General features: G+C 47.9%; 2 protein-coding genes across 2 annotated transcripts; one reads left to right on the plus strand and one right to left on the minus strand.

Annotated features, from left to right (window-relative positions):
* Window positions 1-794: 794 nt before the first annotated feature.
* Window positions 795-14,556, plus strand: KCTD13 (potassium channel tetramerization domain containing 13). Its single transcript, XM_046668003.1, has 6 exons — window positions 795-1,207; window positions 2,533-2,702; window positions 10,853-10,942; window positions 11,032-11,084; window positions 11,750-11,945; window positions 13,770-14,556. The coding sequence occupies exons 1-6, from the start codon at window positions 964-966 to the stop codon at window positions 14,004-14,006; spliced, it is 990 nt and encodes a 329-aa protein (XP_046523959.1). The 5' UTR covers window positions 795-963; the 3' UTR covers window positions 14,007-14,556.
* Window positions 14,557-14,799: 243 nt separating this feature from the next.
* ASPHD1 (aspartate beta-hydroxylase domain containing 1) lies at window positions 14,800-17,820 on the minus strand. Its single transcript, XM_046665236.1, has 3 exons — window positions 16,858-17,820; window positions 15,503-15,616; window positions 14,800-14,964 (listed from the first exon to the last, which is right to left on the minus strand). Exons 1-3 carry the CDS (start codon window positions 17,735-17,737, stop codon window positions 14,855-14,857), a joined length of 1,104 nt encoding a protein of 367 aa, XP_046521192.1. The 5' UTR covers window positions 17,738-17,820; the 3' UTR covers window positions 14,800-14,854.
* Between the last annotated feature and the right edge of the window lie 1,602 nt (window positions 17,821-19,422).

The raw sequence follows: 19,422 nt of genomic DNA on the forward strand, positions 1-19,422 counted from the left end.
GCCTACATGCCAGTCTCCCGATTCATATCTAAAGCTATAGGACCACACAACAGCCAGACCCCACACAGTTTTTGCATCATCTTTCCTTTGTCTAGTAAAAATATGTCACATACCCATGCCTTATAAATTTAGCCCTAACCCTCAACACATTGCAGCTCTTCACTGCCCATGGGTCCTGTCCCCATGCTATTCTCTGAATAAAGGATCACTACTACCAGACCTTGAGAGTGAAGAAATCTTTCTTTGGACTCTTTGGCTCACCCAGCCCGCCTCCGTATCACCTCCTCAGAGAAGCCCTCCACAACAACCTTACCCACTCACAGGCTGCATGCCCTAAACTACCGCCACCTCCCCTGGCCTCCCCTTTGGCCTCCCTTGCGAGCTTCCCTTCGTGCTTTGTTCCAAGCTCTCTTGAGTCTGCCAAGTGCGTGGCGCTGGGGGCCAGGAAACCTTGCCAATCCCCTGCCCCTCTGGGCCTCAGTTTTCCCTTCACGCTCTTAAAGCACCCTGAGAGCAGAAAGCCAACCACGGAGCGGGGACGTCGCTTCCGACAGCAGGCAGGGGCGAGGCGCCTCCTCAAGCTGGCGTCGGCTACTCGCGAGGGGGGCACACTTGACGCAACCCCCCGCCGGGCCTGGCCCGGGCTGGTGGGGGCGGGGCGGGGAGACAGGGGGTCCGCGGCAGCTTGTCTGGGCTCCCGCAACGGGCCCACGGCCACTACGCATGCTCCGCACCCCCGGCCCGCGAGGCCGGGGCGGGACCTTGCCGCGCCTGCGCAGCTGCTCGGCCCGGCTTCCGGGCGGGCCGGCGCGATGGGGCTGAGGGCAGGTGTAGCGGAGTAGCGGCGGCCTAAGGGCTTAGGAGCCCAGCGGTTTGCCCTGAGAGCTCGGGTCCCGGGGTCTTTGGGACCGGCCAGAGGACGCGGAGAGAGCCTAGAATCGCCGCCCGCCGTCACCACCAGGCATGTCGGCCGAAGCCTCGGGCTCGGCAGCGGCCGAGGCCCCGTGTCTGGATGTCCCTAAGCCCTCGGGTCTCGAGCCTGGCTCCACCGCCTACGGTCTCAAGCCGCTGACCCCTAACAGCAAGTACGTGAAGCTGAACGTGGGCGGCTCACTACACTACACCACGCTGCGCACCCTCACGGGCCAGGACACCTTGCTCAAGGCCATGTTCAGCGGCCGCGCGGAGGTGCTCACGGACGCCGGAGGTACGCGCGCCGCCCTTACTTGCGCTGTCCTCCAGCCCCCGGATCCCTTTCCTCTGGTCTTTCATCGCCCAGCCTCCTCATGCCCCTTCTCTCGTCTCACTACCGTCCACTTAACTCATTCTCACGTCCCCCAGCCTCCCCATCCCATCTCATCTCCTTGTCTCATTCATAATCTCCCTCCTCCCCTACTCGTTACCTCCAGCAATAACGAACATTTACGGAACCTACTCTAACTCTGCCGGGCGCTGTAGTAATTCAACACGTCACCTCGAATTTTCATTACCACTCCCCCCAGTTCTCCCCTTCACCCCTCAGCTCGAGAGACCTGGGAAGCTGCCGTGCTGCCAGCAGCACCCTTCCAGGCAGGCTTCGCCGGTTTCTTAGAGCTGCCCATTCTTTTGTTCCACTCTCTACCTCAGCACCGCTAACAACTAACCTGCAGAGTTGGGGGATCTTGTCTGTCTCTGTGTTCCCCTAACCCAGCTCCCTGTACACTCTGCGAATCCTTCTGTAAATGCAGATCATAGGAGGAGGAGACAGAAACCTGCTTTGGGTTTGCCAGGGACACCAGAGGAGGGCGGACGGTTCTCTTTGGCGGGCGAACTTTACCTTCTTGGAGTGCTACATTTAGGTTTGGGCCCCACATGCCCAAGTGGAACCTTAAAGTTTTTTGGGGGGCGGGGAGGGTGCTATTCAGAAGGGGTTAAAAAGGATTGTGAGAACAGGAGAATAAAAATTTGGGAGGTAGAGCTCAGTCTTCAAATATCTGAAGGTGAAGAATTTATTCAGTAAGTATTTGTAAGCCAGTTAGTGCTGAGATACTTTAGGAAACGAATCTGATAAGATTAGCCTTATGGAGTTTGCTTTTTTCTGAGGGCAGGGGGAGAACAATAAGCAAGTAAACATAGAAAAAACGAAACAAACGTGTAATTCCAGGTCGTAATAAGTTCTATGAAGAATATAAAGGTTAAAATGGTAGTGAACTGGAGTATAGACAGTTTAATTAAATAGGATGGTCAGAATTAACGAAGAGGTTAGTGGCTTATTAATAAGGTAACCTATAAGAACTTTCTCCTGGCGAGAACCTTCTCAATGTAGAACAGACTTGAGAGAGACTTAATTCTCTGTGGCTGGATATTTTAAAAGGGGGCCTATGGGCGAACTCACTGGAGATGTTTTAAAGGGTTTTTCTTGGACATGGGAGAGGTTTGAGACAGATCAATATTCAGACTTGTAGCTTTGGAATCCATGTTTTAAAAAAATTTAGTAGCTCCACGGTCCCCCAGCAAAGCCATCCTTCCTTCTGCCTTTCCCCACCCTACCAGGTTGGGTGCTGATTGATCGGAGCGGCCGCCACTTTGGTACAATCCTCAACTACCTGCGGGACGGGTCCGTGCCACTGCCTGAGAGTACCAGAGAACTGGGGGAGCTACTAGGTGAAGCACGCTACTACCTGGTACAGGGCCTGATTGAGGACTGCCAGCTGGCACTGCAGGTGAGGGTCCCTCTCCTGCCTCCTGAGTCCCACCTCTATGCCCATGTCCCTGGGAGAGCTGTCCAAGCAGTTAGATGTTAGAACATTAAAAAAAAGGAAATATAAGGTACTACCTGGAGAGGCTGCCTGTGGTCTAGCCCTGACTAACCATGACCCCAGAGAATTTGGGGGTGCTGTCCTCTGTATCTCTGCTGCCTCGGACAGGGCCCTGCTCACCACCTCTTGCCAAGACTACTGCAATAGTTAAATGACAGCTCTCTCTCTGCTTCTTGCTGTTCCTTCCCAGCCAGTTCAGCTGTTACACCACTGCCTGAGTAATTATCCTTAACACAATCCCAGTCTATTCTCTCCCTTGCTCAGAAATCCTAAATAACTCCCTTGTGCCACTAAGGGGGAAAATCTAAATTTAAATCAGAATATAATGACCTCTGTGATCTGGTCTTGTCCTGGGAGGCAGCATTCCACGCCCCATCCCCCAGGGGGTTTAAAAATTTTTTTTACCAATGAACTCTCATATAAACAGAGCTGCTCCCAATAAAACCGGGTTGGGGGATCCAGAGCCCCACCTGCTGGGCTTCTCTTCTGTGGATCTCTTAGGGTTCTGAGAAGAACTTGGAAAGCCCAGCCAGGACATATGGGTTAAGTGTCACCTCTGCCCCAGCTGACTGAGTGACCTTGAGTGAGTCAATTCCTACCTCTGGCATTCTGTCCTTATGTTCCAAAAGATAGGGAAATGAGAAAAACATGTACAATGTAGTGAGTTTTAACATAAAGCCTTTTATGCTGTTCTGTTTTTACAGTTAACAATGTCCTTTCTTTTATGATACAATATTAACAGGAAATTATAAGAGTTTCTTTTTTGATGCCCTTTGTATATTCAAAAGTGGCAACTATGAACAACTCTCTATTATATTGGACAATACTTATTCTTGAAATCCAAAAATATAGAATTCCTTTGATCAGTATCCATGTTTCTCAAACTTTTTGACGGCATCTCATAAAAAAAATGCATTTCATGCTCACATACGTATAACTGAGATGAGAGTTTTATGAAATGATACTTTTAGTGAAATACACTCTGATATATTGTCTTCTTTCTTTTTAGTGCTATTTGAGACCCATTAAACTTATTTCATAACCCCTTAATGGGTTACCACTTACAGTTTGAAAAACATTAGACTAGATGATCTTGGAAATGCATTCCTGCTGTATAGTTTTACATTTATCTAATGTTATCTCACACCCACTGTGTGTCAGGAGTGATTCTACAGTCTGCTTGTGTGGACATCTTGTACCCCTGTTTGACGTAAAATGAAACATGAGGGAAGTTGGGGATGCATCCAAGGTCAAAGAGCCAGTAAGCAGCAGAACTCAGATTCAGCCCCAGGTTATCTGACTCCCAGGTGCAATGCTTTTTCTTCTCTGCTCCAGCTGCCTCCTCTCTAGGTTTCCCTGAGATTGTTCCCATCCCCACCCTACTCAGCTAGAATTTGCTTGTTTCTTTGGAGGTTTTTCGTTTTGTTTTTAAGATTTAGATACAGAGAATTGAGTTCCGTATATTCCTCAGTATATGCCACTTAATCATCATTGATCTATGCAAATCTTCTCTTTCTATTTTTTTCCTTCCCAATCCTCTACCTACTTCCCTTTCCCTGTAGGTACCCCTCCAATTTTAATGTTTTGATCCATATGCTTGGATTATGTTTGTACCCTTGAAAAGCTAAAGCATTGTGTTGTATATGTATGCATTTTAAATTTCCATAAATGGCATTGAGCTATGGATCATGTGTTCTATTTCTTAATTCAACACTTTTTTCCAGATCTAGTCATGCTGCTGTATGTACATTTAGTTCTTTGCTTCTAACTGCTGTACAGGAATCTATGGTGTGCATTCACCATATTTTACTTATATATTTCCCTGAGGCTGGAGATGTAGATTGCCTCCTGCTTCCTGCCCTCACAAACAGAGCCACCATGAGCATCCTTGTACATGTAGCCTTATGGGTCCTGGGCCAGGGTTTCTCATGATTGTAGCTGGGAGTGTAATTGTTGGGTCACAAGACACATACCAATGAATTTCAGCAAGTATCATTGGATTACTCTCCCAAATGGCTGTAGCACTTTATACTCTTGGTCAGCACTGCATAAGGGATTCCATTTTTGTGTCTCCTCGACAACACATAGCATCATCCCGCATTCTAATTTTGCCAATCTGATTGGTATAGAGTGATCTCATTTTAATTTGCTTGCCTCTGATTACTAATGAGACTGAGCATCTTTTCATACTAGCTTTTTTGCTTTCCCCTTCTGTGAATTCCCTATTCATATTCTTTACCAAATTTTCTACTGAGTTTCCTATCTTTTTCTGGTTGCTTTGCAGGAGATCCTCACATATTTTAGTTTTGTTCTTAGGAGGAATTAAGCCATGTTACCCTGAGGCATGTGTTGTACATAATAAATTAACTCTTGTCTTATGCATCTAGAATGGTACTATTTACCTGTCATCCTCAGGAGAGTTGCAAAATCAGTTACTCAGATTATTTGCTGTGTTTTGAGATTCAGATGAGGATCCCCAGTTAAGAAAGTCTGTTTCAGATAATGATTTATAGTCAGTTTTAGATGTTGCTAATATTTTCTCTTAGAGTGTTACCTCTGTGGCATCTGTTGTTGAATAGAAATCCTTGATTTTTTAATTATAAATAACCATTTATTATTCTTTTTTTAATTTATCATTTTTTCTAAAAACTTTTATTGAGTTAATGATAGGTTACAATCTTGTGAAATTTCAGTTGTACATTATTGTCTGTCAGTCGTGTTATAGGTATGCCCCTTCACCCTTTGTGCCCACGCCCCACCCCACCTTTCCCCTGGTAGCCACTAATCTGTTCTCTTTGTCCACATTTTTAAATTCCTCATGTGATTGGAGTCATACAGAGATTGTCCTTCTCTATCTGGCTTATTTCACTTAACATAATTCCCTCAAGGTCCATCCATCTTGTTGCAAATGGGACGATTTTGTTCTTTTTTTTACAGCTGAGTAGTATTCCATTGTATATATATACCACATCTTCTTTATCCAATCATCTGTTGGTGGGCACTTAGGTTGCTTCCACGTCTTGGCTATTGTAAATAATGCTGCAATGAACATTGGGGTGCATGGGACTTTTGGAATTGCTGACTTCAAGCTCTTTGGATGGATACCCAGTAGTAGGATCCATTTATTATTCTTAAAGCAGTATATAAGTATTGTAGAAATTTAGGACACACAGATAATCAAAAACAAAATAAAAGCACCAAATATCCTTCCAGGTATTTTCGTGTGTGTTTGTGTGTTTGCCAAAATTGATCATGCTGTATGTGCTGTTTTGTAATCTGCTTTTGTTGTTGTTTGTTAATAATTGCCATCTTTCCGTGTCAATAAAATTTTATCCTATCTAACATAAAGGGCGTACACAAATTTTTACATTTGTTCCAGCAATGTCTTTTATAGCTGGTTCTTGTAAACTAGGACCCAATCTAGATCCTTGCATTACGTCTGCTTCTTATGTTCTTTAAGTGTCTTCCAACCCGAAACTGTCCCTTTTTTCTCACAATGCTGACGTGTTAAAGAGACCACTACATGTCCTGTACAATGACCCACTTTCTAAATTTGCTTGGTTATTTACTTATATCATTTGGTTTGTTACCCTACCCTATCCTGAGTTTTCTGTAAACTAGATGGTAGATTTAAAGGCTTGATATTAAATATTTTGGTTAGAGTACATTTTAGGTAATGTTATATATTTCATATTGTTTTATATCGAGAGACTTATTGTGTTGCTAATATGACCCATCATCAGTGATGCTTGGAATTGGCCCCTGGGTTTAGGTCCCTCCATTGTAGTTAAATTTCCCTGTTGCCAACTATAATCTGTGTGATGTTATTTAGGCACTATATGAATGGCAATTACCTATCAACCTCACACCAATTGATAATCCTTGCCTAAATCAGTAATTTCATTAGGGTTGTCGAATAATTATAATTGTATCATTCCTTCAACATTATTATGTAAAGTCATGCTTTCTGTTGTCAACTGGAGAAATCATTGATTTCAATGTAGTCAGAGTCCTCTTGTTTTTTCCCCTAATGGTGTATCCTTTTAGGGTCTTGTTTAAGAATTCTTTTCCTAGTCTACATTTTTTATTAGCTTTATAGTTTTATCTTTCATGTATGGGTCTTTTAATCTAAATGGAATTCACTTTTGTAAATGTGAATTAGAAAAGGAATTTAACTCCTTTTTTTTTTTTTTGAGGAAGATCAGTCCTGAGCTAACTACTGCCAATCCTCCTCTTTTTGCTGAGGAAGACTGGCCCTGAGCCGACATCCATGCCCACCTTGCTCTACTTTATACGCGGGACGCCTACCACAGCATGGCTTTTGCCAAGCAGTGCCATGTCCGCACCCAGGATACTGAACTGGCGAACCCCGGGCTGCCGAGAAGTGGAACATGCGAACTTCACCGCTGTGCCACCGACCCAGCCCGGGATTTAACTCTTTTTTTATCCCACATAGAGTGAGCTAGTTTTCCCAGTGCCATCTACTAAACAATCTGTGGTAGCCAGCATCCAAGATGGCCACCAGCAATTCTTGCCTTCTGTTTTTCAGGCTCTTGTTTAGTCCCATCCCACACTGAATTGGGGTGACCTGTGTAGCTAGTTAGATACTGCAGAAATGATAGTGTGTGACTTCTAAAGCTAGTCATAAAAGACATTGCAGTTTCTGCCTCCCTCTTGAATCATGCACTCTGGGGGAAGCCAGCTGCCATGTGAGGACATTCAAGCAGCTGTAGGGAGAAGTCCTCTTAGTGAGGATCTGAAGCCTCCTGCCAACAGTCAGCACAAACTCCCAGCCCCATGGGTGAACTATCTCAGAAGTAAGAGAATCTACTTCCCAGTCAAGTCTTCAGATAACTACAGCCCTGGCCAACAACTGGACTTCAACTTCATGAGAGACCCTGGGCTGGCTAGGGTTTTAGCCACTCTAAGGTTCCCGACTTACAGAACTGTGTGAGATAATAGTTGGGCTTTTTTTCCCCTCCCCAAAGCCCCAGTACCTAGTTGTATATTCCATTTGTAAGTCATCCTAGTTCTTCTATGTGAGCTGCTGCCACAGCGTGGCCACTGACAGACAAGTGGTGTGGTTTTGCCTCCAGGAATGGAACCTGTGCCACCGAAGTAGAGTGTGCCGAACTTTAACCATTAGGCCATCAGGGCTGGCTCAGTAATTGTTTATTGTTGTTTTAAGCTGCTAAATTTGTAGTGATTTGTTATCCAGCAACAGATAACACATTTTGGTATTTGGAGTTGGATTCTGCCGTAACAAAAACCTAAAATGTACGAGTAGCTTTATAAGCTGGAAGTAGGCCGAAGCTGGAAGGACTTTGAGAAGAGTGTTAATAAAGGCCTAAAGATCTTTAAAGAGTTGGTTCATAGAAGTCTGATGACCTTTGAGGAGGCTGCAGTGAGGAAAATGTTATTGGAAAGTGGTGGAAAGGGAATCTTTAGTATGTAGTGGCAGAAGTTTAGCAACATTGTTTCCTACAGGAATGTAGAAAGCAGAAAACATACCTAATGGAGTGGGTGATCTAACTAAAGAGATTTCCAGGCAGAATATTGAAGATGCCAACAGTTTTCTTGTTGCTTGTAGTAAAATAGAAGAGGAGAGGGTAAGCTAAAGAAAAAAAGAGTTGAAGAAAAAGAAGCCAGGAATTACTGGGTTTGAAAATTCCCAACCTTTCAGATAATAACTGATGTTAAAATTGACAAATGGCTTCCAGGCAAAGACCAAATACAGGGCATTCTCAGTAAAACGTGGTCTAAAGATGAAGCTGAGATTTTGATTGTAAAATCCTTTGTTAAAACCTCAGAAATATCCAAGAAGATGCCTCAGAGAACAGTTCAATCAAATAATGGCACTTCTAAGAAGCTTAAGGGTGTTACACAGCAGCAGTCTCAGTGCAAGCCCAGAGTAGAGAAGAGCTTATCTCACGGAGATTTGTGAGAGTGGCTTTTGTCTAATGCACTGGACCCCAAGACTCACAGGACACCCATTAAATTTTTAAGAGAATTATGTTGGCAGAAACACTGCCAGCTTGGACTGAATGGGACAGAGACAGTGCAAGAGGAGAAGAGGCCTTTGGACTCCAAAAGTTCAACAGGCAGAAAACAGGCTAAGGAAACTATGGAGCTGCAGACCTGGACCATCTTTCATGGAAAAGGAAGAATGACTCAGGGCAGAGCCAAGAGCCATAGAGAATCATTCCTGGACAAGAGTATGCGTCAGAGAGCTCCCAGCATTTGTCAAACTGGATTACAGAATTTCTTTGAAGCAGTGACTTCTATGTGCCTCATGTCCCTACCTCTCCCTTTTGAACATTGGTGTCCTAGTGGTTATCCTAATGCCTGTTCCACCATTGCATATTGGGTATATGGAAGAGATAACTTGTCTCTTTAGTTCACAGGTCTTCAGATCAAGAGGAAATGTACTTAAGGACCTATAGTTAAGGAACTACACCCAAGGAGCCTCATTTCCACCTGGACCTGAATTAGATGACAAGATTCTGTACTTGAAGCTGATGCTGTAATGGGATGAGACTTTGGGGAATCTTGGGAGGGGGTGAGTGTATTTTGCATATGGGAGGGATTTGAATCAATGGGGGCCAGAAGGTGGACCATGGTCCTATCCTCCAAGGCAGTCCCCAATGATTCTTTCCCCTAGTTTTCATTCCCTTATGTAGTTTCCTTCCACACTGAATAGGGCTAACAAAACTAGGTCATAAAAGACGTTGAGGCCTTCACTTTGCTTTCTGTTGGGTTATTTGCTCTGGAGAAGCCAGCTGCCATGTTATGAGGACACTCAAGCAACCCTATGGAGAGATCCAAATGACAAGGGTCAGATGTTTCTTGCCAATAGCCAGCATGAACTTGCCAGCCATATGAATAAGCTTTCTCAGAAACGAATCTTTCAGACCCAGTCATACCTTCAGATTACTGCAGCCCCAGCTGACTTGACTACAGCCTTGTGAGAGATTCCATGTCAGAAGCACCTAGCTGAGCTGCTCCTGAGTTGCCAACCTACAAAAACTGAGAGAATAAATATTGTTGATTTAAGCTGCTAAGTTTGGGGACAATTTGCTACACAGTAATAACCAATACTTTCCCCTCTGATTGGTGGTATCCTCTGTATAAATATTGTTCTCATATATACCCCAGTGTGTTTCCAGGCTCTGTGTTGTGTTCCATTGTTTTTGTTTGTTTCTACACCAAAACCACACTGCTTTCATTATTATGGCTTTGTAGGCTATCTTAATATCTGGTAGGGTAAGTCTCTTTTGGCTCTTTTTAAAAATTGACCTAAGTAATAGTAGACTTTTATTCCATATTAATTTTAGAAAAAGTCTTAGGAGTTTCTCAAAAAAATCTTCTAGAATTTCTATTAGAATTGCACATCTAGTTTTTAGGTTGAGAGAGGTGAGAGGGGTTTTGACATAAAGATTCTAGGAGACAGAGAAGAGGAAAGAAGCCTGTGTGTCTGGTTCTGATTCTGCCTCCAGCCTCCCACCCAGCCAGGTTCATTCATTCAACTGATACTTTCTAAGCATCTACTGTATGTTAGACACTTACTCCCGAGGTGAGAAGAGACAGACCCTTCTAAGCAAATGTACTGAAAAATGAGAAAATGTAAGGCCCTGACTGCCATGAAGAAAGTGAACTGATAATGTGAAAGGCAGAAGTGGAGGCTGCTTTAAGCAGGGAGCTTAGGGAGCGGGATCAGCCCCCTCTGAGGGGCACTGTTTGAGTTGTATCAGACTGATATGAAGGAGCCAGCCACGCAAACAACCGAGTGCAGACCATTCCCGGCAGTGGGAACAGCAAAGGGTTGGGAGTGGAGGGAGTGCACAAGCTGGATGTGCAAAGGAACATCAGCGGGGCTGAAGCCCAGCAGGCAGGGGAGAGTGGTAGAGACAAGATCCGAGAGTTCGGATCCTGCAGAGCGTTTTGGACCACTAAGTCTGGATTTTTCCCCAAAGGCAACAAGCAGCTTTTGAAGGCTTTTGTGTAGGGGACTGAGTGACCTTTGTGCTGTTAACCACCTTCCGCTTCTTCTCCAGCAAAAAAGGCAGAACCTGTCCCCGCTGTGCCTCATCCCCATGGTGACATCTCCCCGAGAGGAGCAGCAGCTCCTGGCCAGCACCTCCAAGGTGAGGCCCCTGAGCCCTGAAGAGTGGAGGTTGGGGGCCTCTCTCTGCAGCCTGACCCCCACCCTTTTCCATCCTCTCTCCCCCAACAGCCCGTGGTGAAGCTCCTGCACAACCGCAGTAACAACAAGTACTCCTATACCAGGTGACCACCTTGGGGGCCGGGAGGTATACGGGCTAGAATCCTGGGCTCAAGCACAGCTCTGCTTCTGGCCCAAGGGGAGGGCTGTGACCACACCAAGGGGTGAAAAGAATGCCTACCTGAATGCAAATTCCAGCTCTGTCACTTACCCACTGGGTGCTTTGGACAGGTCATTTTCACTTCTGACCTTCAGTTTTATCATCAGTAAACAGGTTCAGGTGAGGAATAGATGGTAATGACTAGCATTTTACTAAGAGCTTTACAACAGGCATTGCACTAATTGCTTTACGTATATTTACTCACATAATCCTCACAATTGTTTGAGGTAGGTACTGTTATGATCTCCATTTTATGGATGAGGAAACTGAGGCACCGAGAGGTGAAGTAACTTCCCTCGTGTCACTTAATTAAATAGTGGAGCTAGGGATGAGACAGCCTAGTCCCAGAGCCTGCATTGGTAGCCACTCTGCTGTGCTGGGATTTGCTCAGCAAATGCTACTTCCTTTCTCAGGCCTGCTTAGCCTGGCCCCAGGGGTGGAGGAAGCTCCCTGCCAGGCACCCAATTCCTGGGCAGGACCACAGTGCTGGGTGTCTGGGCCCCTATGCTAGAGGGGAACAGAGGGAGAGAAGCCAGTTGTGCTGAGGCCTCCTGGCCCCCTGACCCTCAGCACTTCAGATGACAACTTACTTAAGAACATCGAGCTGTTTGACAAACTGGCCCTGCGCTTCCACGGGCGGCTGCTTTTCCTCAAGGATGTACTGGGGGACGAGATCTGCTGCTGGTCTTTCTACGGGCAGGGCCGCAAAATCGCCGAGGTGTGTTGCACCTCAATTGTCTATGCCACGGAGAAGAAACAGACCAAGGTCAGAAGGGATTAAGGGCCTGGTCAGGGAGGGCTGTGGTGGTGGGCAGGACGAGGAGCTGGCAGCTCAGCAGATCAGGCAGGGGCAAGTCCGTTACTGGGAGGCAGGAGCTGGAGTTCCAAGTTTTGGGGTCTTAGCTGTATAACCTTGGGCAAGTCACCTTCTGTGGGTCTCTATATCTCTACCTATGAAATGAGGGTGTTGGGTAAGAGTGGGATTCTTAACCTAGGCCAGTTGGGTTTCAGAGCTATCTTGAAATAGCATGCAGGTTTGGGAGTATGTATGCATTTTTCCATATAGAAGGACCATAGTTGTCGTTAGAATCTCAGAAGGGTCCATGATTCGAAATAGGTTCTTAAAACCTCAGGACCTTAGAACACACAGGTCTCTTAGAACGCTACAAACTGAGTTTGTAGGTCCTGAGTTATTAACATGGGAATCATCAGCAGATACTTCCTGAGCATCTACTCTGCACTAAGTGCTGCACCAGGCTTAAAATCAAGGTGAATGAAATGCTGAGTAAAGTACAAGCCCTCTGACATGTCATCTGACTCCTGACAATCTTATCAGTCTGGTCCCTTCTGACCTTGATATGAAGGATGTGCCCTAGATACACCTCCTGCAAGCCTCTAATCACCCAATGCTATTTTATACCTCCCTACCTTTGCACACACTGTTCCCTCTTGGAATTATTTTTCCTCATCCCTGTCTGCCTAATGAACTTATGCTTAATCTTTAAGACCCAAGCCAGGCATCAGTTTCTTTGGGACACCTTTGCTCATGAAATTTCAACCCAACAACCCCAGACAAAGTTGGTCATACTCCCTTCTGCCGGGGGTGGGAGGTAGGGGGGTGTTTACTGCAGTAGCAAGATTTTAGTTTCTTGAGGGTAGGACTGTATCTTCTTTTTCCTATCTCTAGCACTAGCTAGGCCCTTATCACACAGTGGAAGCTAGGAAACATTTATTGAGTGCGTGAATGAATGAATGACCCAGCTTCCAAGCAGCTTCCTCTATAATTGGGAAGATAGGAAGATAAACCAATAGTTAGACTGCAGCTTGTTAAGAATTATGTTAATTATATCCCTCCAAGCCACACAAGGGGAGCCCCCACTCACCTCTTCACTTCATCCCTTTCTGCTCTCTTCATTACTCTGTCTCATTGCATTGGCCTCCTTGCTGCTGATCTTCAAATAATACACTAAGTGCACTCCTGCCCCAGAACTCTTACACTTGCTCTTGCCTCTTCCCAGATTGCTCTTTCTCTAGTTATCCACCTGGCTCCTTCACTCGCCTTGTTTTGCTTTCAGTCAGATGTCACCTCAGTGAGGCCTTCTCTGAACTCCCTCTTTAAAGTTGTAACATTCCTGGATGTGGCCATCCCCACCCCCTTCTCCTGCTGTATTTTTTTTCCATAACACTTATCATCATTTGGTAGTTTATACTTTATTGTATGTGTGTCTGTGTCCTCCCTGTAGAATGTGAACCTCCTGCAGATAGGAACTTAATTTTGTTCACTGCTGTATTCCCAGTGCCTAGAACAACACCTGGTATAGTGCAGTCACTCAGTAGATATTTGTCAAATGAAAGGGCACACCAAGAGACTTGGCAGCAAAGGAGAGAAAACAAATAACTCTGCCCGGCTTCAGAGCTGGACCTTGAAGTTGTGTACTTTGAGTAAAGAAGCTTCAAAGAGGACAGTCCAGGTTAAAGAACCCGTGATTGCAAAGGCTAGGAGATGTACCAGTGCAGCAGCTGCTAGGAAGGGGGCTCGCTGTGTGACTGGTCCAGAGGGTGGGAGCTGGGGGTTGCTGGCCTTTTGCAGGTGGAATTCCCAGAGGCCCGGATCTTTGAGGAGACCCTGAACATCCTGATCTACGAGACTCCCCGGGGCCCAGACCCAGCCCTCCTGGAGGCCACAGAGGGTGCAGCTGGAGGTGGCGGGACAGGCCGAGGGGAGGATGAAGAGAACCGAGAGCACCGTGTCCGCAGGATCCATGTCCGGCGCCACATCACCCACGATGAGCGTCCTCATGGCCAACAGATTGTCTTCAAGGACTGACTTTTGACCTTTCTTCCTGTTTTCTTCCTGCCACTGGGACGCAGTCCCTCTCTAGCTTTTCCTCTACTTCCCAGACTTTTGCCCCGGCTTTGCTGGCCAAGTCGTGGGCCTTCCTTCTGTCCCTTCATTGCATGGTACAGTTCACTTTGGCCCTTTTCCATTCACTCCCACCTCATTGCTAATAACAGTACATTCCAACCCCTCCCCTCAGTCAGAGCCCTTCAGAAGGCCTACGTTCATTCCTTTATCCTCATCTTGGTCCTGATATCTTCCCTCATCAGCTGGTTTAGAATGATTTAGAATTCCCTTTTTCTTTTTTTTAGTACATTTTTCATGCCAAAGTGTCAAGCCAGCCCTTAATAACACCCACCACATACTGAGCCACCTCCCTGCACTGTGCAGGGTAGTTTGCCTGCCTCCTTCCCCCACCATTCTCCCTACCTCCTTAACTTTGTACTAGGTGGGCCTGGGTCTGCACCAGCTCGGCCATCTCAATCTGTTTCATATTATTTATTTTAATTTTCTATTAAATTATTGGAATAAAGTTGAATTGAGGGTCTGGTACCAGCTCCTGGGGAGGGGTCCAGGGAGATGGCTTGTACCTGGCTAGTTGGGTGGGAGAAGAAATGAACCCCTGCCCCATGTCTTTCCCTGGGGCTGGTAGCTGGGAAGAAAGTAGTCAGGAGTTAGGAGAGGATTTAAAAATCTGTATTTCAGTGTTTGCTGGTCAGTTCCCACCCTCAGCCCCATCCCAGCCCCTGCAATGGAGAGGAGGTCCTGGCTAACACTCAAGCCATCCCTGAGTGTAGCATCTCTCCAGCCCAAATGTCTGAAGGGAACGCCTTCCTTCAAGGGTCTGGTGCGAAGACAAAGTCGAGGGCCTGGCGCTCGGCCCCAGCCACGTTGGGGTGCCAAAGGTCCACGATGAAGACTACTCGAGGCCCATCTTCAGGGGAGCCTAGGGCACATGGGGATGGAGACAGAAGAGCAGCTAACATTAAGAGCTTATATGCCAGAAGACTCACCAAACACTTGTAAAAGCAGCACTTTGTAAATAAGTGCCAAGCACTGTTCTAACCCCTAAGTGTATTAACTCTTAATCATCAAAACAAACTCTGAATTAGTACCATAATTACTCCCGTTTTATACAAAGTCCCTGAGGCACAAAGAGGTTAAATAACTGTCCAAGGTCATACAGCCTATAAGTGCCAGAGGTAGGACAGGAACTCAGGTGGATCAGCCTAGGGTCTTATAATGTTAACCACTTCGCTATGCACCTACATTAACATATAATCCTTGCAGTCACCTGATCAAGATGGCAGTTGCCCTATTTCACAGATGATTGGAGAAGTTATGTGACTTGTTCAAGGTCATGCAGCTACAAAATGGTGGTGCTAGAACAGGAAGCCAGTTGGGGCTGATTCTGTGATCTCTAGTCTACTCCACTTCACTTTTCAGTCCCTCATCCCTCCTTGGCAGAACGGGAGCCCCATTACCATTATGAGCCACTGTGTGCAGGAAGGAGTCATCCACCAGTAGACAGTGTCCCTCAGCCCAGCACTGGGGCTCACCCCCGACCACCAGCTCACAGCCAGGGGGGATCTTCAGGCCTGTGGAAAGAGACCCAGGCATCTATCGCTCTTGCCTCTGTTAAAGGGGCCCACCCCATTCAATCAATAAGCAGATCTGAGGGTGTTAAACGCCAGTGTCTATGGTGGTCTCTCTTTGCTCTCTGGAAAGTGACCCAAGTGTTATTAGAATACCATACTGGATGAAAGAAGTGCTAGGAGATAGGAGAAATGCAGCGCAAAGCACAATCTATTCTGCTTCAGAAAACAGGGAAAGCTTACTGGAAGAAGTGGCATCTCCTCTTGGGCTTCTGACAGTTTAACTCAAGAACCTACTATGTGATAGGCCTTTCTCTCCCACAAGGTATAAAACTATTGGCTCCATCCTGGCCCAAGAACCACACAATCAAATGCTGTGAGAAAACTGAGCAGCCAACTAAAATGATGGGGAATAGGAAGACATCCCAGAGGACACGTGGCAATAGAAAATGTGAGTCCTGAAGACTCAGGAGGAGTTTTCCAGGAGGTGATAAAATGATAAAGGGTAAAGACATTCTAGGTTAAGTGTATAGCATGAGTGTGGCATCTGCCAGAATCGGTCAGAGGCCTTTAAGATTTAGAGCACATTGGGAAGGAAGGGGAGGAAGAGAACAGGTGGGAGATGCAGGAGAGAAAGGATCTGGACTTGATCCTGAGGCCATTATGCTTAGAAGTGGAGAACACATCCAACTAGTAGCATAGGAGATGATTTTAGGCAAAACAAGGTCATGCCATTAAATAACTCAGAAAATTGTATTGTTTTCCATTTTCTTTCAATCTTTCAAACATCGAAAAGGAAACCTCAGTTTGGTGCTACCATGACTTTAACACCCCACTAACGTTGCTCCTGTCTAAGTGAAGACAGCATAGGCTTCGGTCTCAGAGAGACTACTTAGCTAGAATTTTTAAAGCTTTCTTTTTTTAAGTTTAAATTTGTTTTTATCAGTATTTTTTTAGGGTAAGTAATACTGATTATCATTGTCCTGTAAAGATTCTTTTAAAATAAGTAAAAATGTGGGGAGAGTCAATATGAAGAAACATAGTACAGGTGGTAAATGACTATGGCAAAGCTTATGAAGATGGTTTGCAAATCGCTGAAGCTCAGGAAATGCTGCTGTGAAGATTTCTGAGAAGAAAGGCATGATCAGAACCACAGTGTAGAAAGCTCTGGTGGCAGAGAAGAAGAGAGTCTGGAGGGGGAATCATGGAGGCAAGGAAGTTGTCTGTAGGCAGCATCTACTTACCGAGATGACATCTGACCCGCACATTGGTGGGCCCACAGCGGCCCTCAAGCCGTGCCCCAGGCAGGAGGACAGAAAAGCCAGCATTGCCGAAGGTGTTGGCACTGATAAAGCTCCGCAGCCCCCTCAGTGCCCGATAGGCTCCAGGGCACAGGCGGCAGTTGCTGGGTTGGCACTGGCCTGCTTGGTACAGCAGGAGCTGGTAGCACCCAGGGGCCAGGGGTGGGGACCAGCCCCGAGGCAGAGGGGTAGTCCCTGAGAAGTCCCAGCTCACAGCCCCAAAGTCCCGCAAAATGGCAGGGAAGCTGCTCTCCAGGAGCTCCACATCATGCCGCTGGGCATCCCGTGGCATGAAGGGGGCTGAGGGCAGGTCTGGCAGGAAAAGCAGGCCTGGGCGCTGAATGCCCAGGACCCCTGGCCCTCCCCCAGGGCCTGGGCCACCCTGAGCTGCCCGCCTCACCCTACCCATCCCCGCCCAGGAGTAGCGCCTGGCATAGGCCCGAAGGCGACGGCTCACTAAGCCTTCTGTTCTGGGTCCTTCCCCAGGCTCTCCAGCACTCCCTGGGCTTGGCCTGCCAGCTTCAGAGCATCCCCCAGGCCCACCACTGACACTCCTGGCCTGTCTCTCATCCCCCAGGGCCTGCATGTCTTGGGAGCCCAGGCGGTAGCAGTACCAGAGGAAAAGGGAAGTGAGGGCTCCAAGGAGCAGGGTAAGCGCTGAGGAGGCCAGGGGCAATGGCCATGCAGGCATGATGGGCAAGGAGGCCCTGGCCAAGAGGCCTGGGTCATCTTCCAGACCCCAGTTCCCCTGTCCCCCCTGTTCTCCTCTGGTTCCCTCCATGGCTGCTCCCTGGTTACCCCCTGGGCTGTTTCCCTTCCACATCCCCACTCTTGGTTCTCTCTCCTTCTGAGGGCTTCTCTCCACCTTGTATCTCCCTCTTTCTTGCCTCCTTCGTGTACCTCTAATTCTCCTATCCCTTTCTTTCCATCTATCTTTCTCTTCTCTCTCCTTCTACCTTTTCTTTCTGTTTCCAACTCTCTCCTCTTCCTTTTGCGCCCTCCCCCCTCCCCCTTCTTTCTCCTTCTGGCAGTTTCCTGTCTCCCTCTGCTTCTCCTTTCCCCACCCTCTGTCTCCCCTTCTCCCTTCTTCTCTCCTCCCTCCACCTCCGCTCTTCTTTTCGTTCTGTCTTTCTCTTCCCCCTATTCCTTCTAGCTTCCCCGGACAGCAGTTCCTACCCCACCTGGACCCGCGGCCCCGGAACCCGCAATCAGTCGTTCTCCGCAGCGGCTTCTCTCCTTCCTCCCGCCTCTCTCCTTCGTGCCCTCGCTTCTCACTCGACCTGACCCGCGAGTCCCGTCTCTCTCTTTCTCTCTCTTTCCTATTCGCTCCTTCCTTGGCTCCCACTCACCCTGACGTCACCCCTCTCCACAGTCTTCTCAGCTTAGCTACCCCCACCCCCGCCCACTGGCAGTCACAACTCAGTCTTGGGGTGGGGAGTCGTCTCAGGATTTGCCTAGCCCTCCCCCCAACCCCCGCCCGGCCGCGACGGGGCGCCACGTGGGGTGCGGGGGGCACCGAGCCAACCTCCAGCCTCCCCGCAATGCGAAAAGAAGGGGCAGGGCCTGAGGGAGAGGCGAGGCAAGTCAAGGGGCGGGGTGAGCGCGCCGACTGACGGACAAGGCCCGCGTTCGTGGACTGCGGACAGGGATGCCGCAGCCTGTGGGTCGGTCTGCCAGTCCCTCGACCAGTTGGCCTACGACTCCCCCTTCGCCTTCGCCGAGCCAGCCTCCGGCAGGAGCCTGATTGATGGCGAAGGCGGCTTCAGCCAATCGCGCGCGGCGCCGGAACCGGCCCGCTCAGGAGGGGCCGAGGAGAGCTGTCCTCTCGCCGGTGGTGCTGAAAAGGGCGCTCCAGAGGCGTTGTGAGAGAGGCCAGGAGAAAAAATAAAATTTGAAGCCGCCTGGCAGCTGGCCGGGTTCACGTTGTATGTAAGAGGAGAGGTCTCCCCTCCCCAGATTCAGGCCAGTCACCTCTTAGACTTCTCACGAACGTGGAAACTTGCCATTCTCCTGGAGGAGGGGAAAGCCCATTCCACATGAGCTTCTGTAAAAGGAAGAGGGAAGTCCCATGGCTGCTCTGGATGTGGGCAGAGGGTATACCGGGGACTGAGCAGGCGCGAGTCCAGCTGTGCCGCCCCTCATCACCCTGGGAAGAGGAAATTCAGATTCCAGATGTGCTGGAATGGCTGGGGGAGAGGGACGTAATTACTGCTGGGACCAGAGTTTCCTTTGCCTCCCCTAGGGGCCGCGGGAGTGAGGATTACCGTCCTGGCTCCTTTGGTCCCTCCTTCCTCCATCTGCACTTCCTCCTCCTCCTTCCCCCCCTCCGCCCCAAATAAATTCCAGGCCCCTCCCTTCGCCCGTCCCCAGGATCTGACGTGGGCTCGACACCTTTCTCAGCTTCTCCCTCCCGCAGCTCCAGTGCCCGAGCTTCAGCTCTCCAGGTCCCACAACCCCCTCCCTTCCCCGCCAAGCCCCACCAGAACACGATAGGGACCCTCTTGATCT

Source organism: Equus quagga, chromosome 7 (assembly GCF_021613505.1).
Source record: "Equus quagga isolate Etosha38 chromosome 7, UCLA_HA_Equagga_1.0, whole genome shotgun sequence".
Taxonomy (NCBI): Eukaryota; Metazoa; Chordata; class Mammalia; order Perissodactyla; family Equidae; genus Equus; species Equus quagga.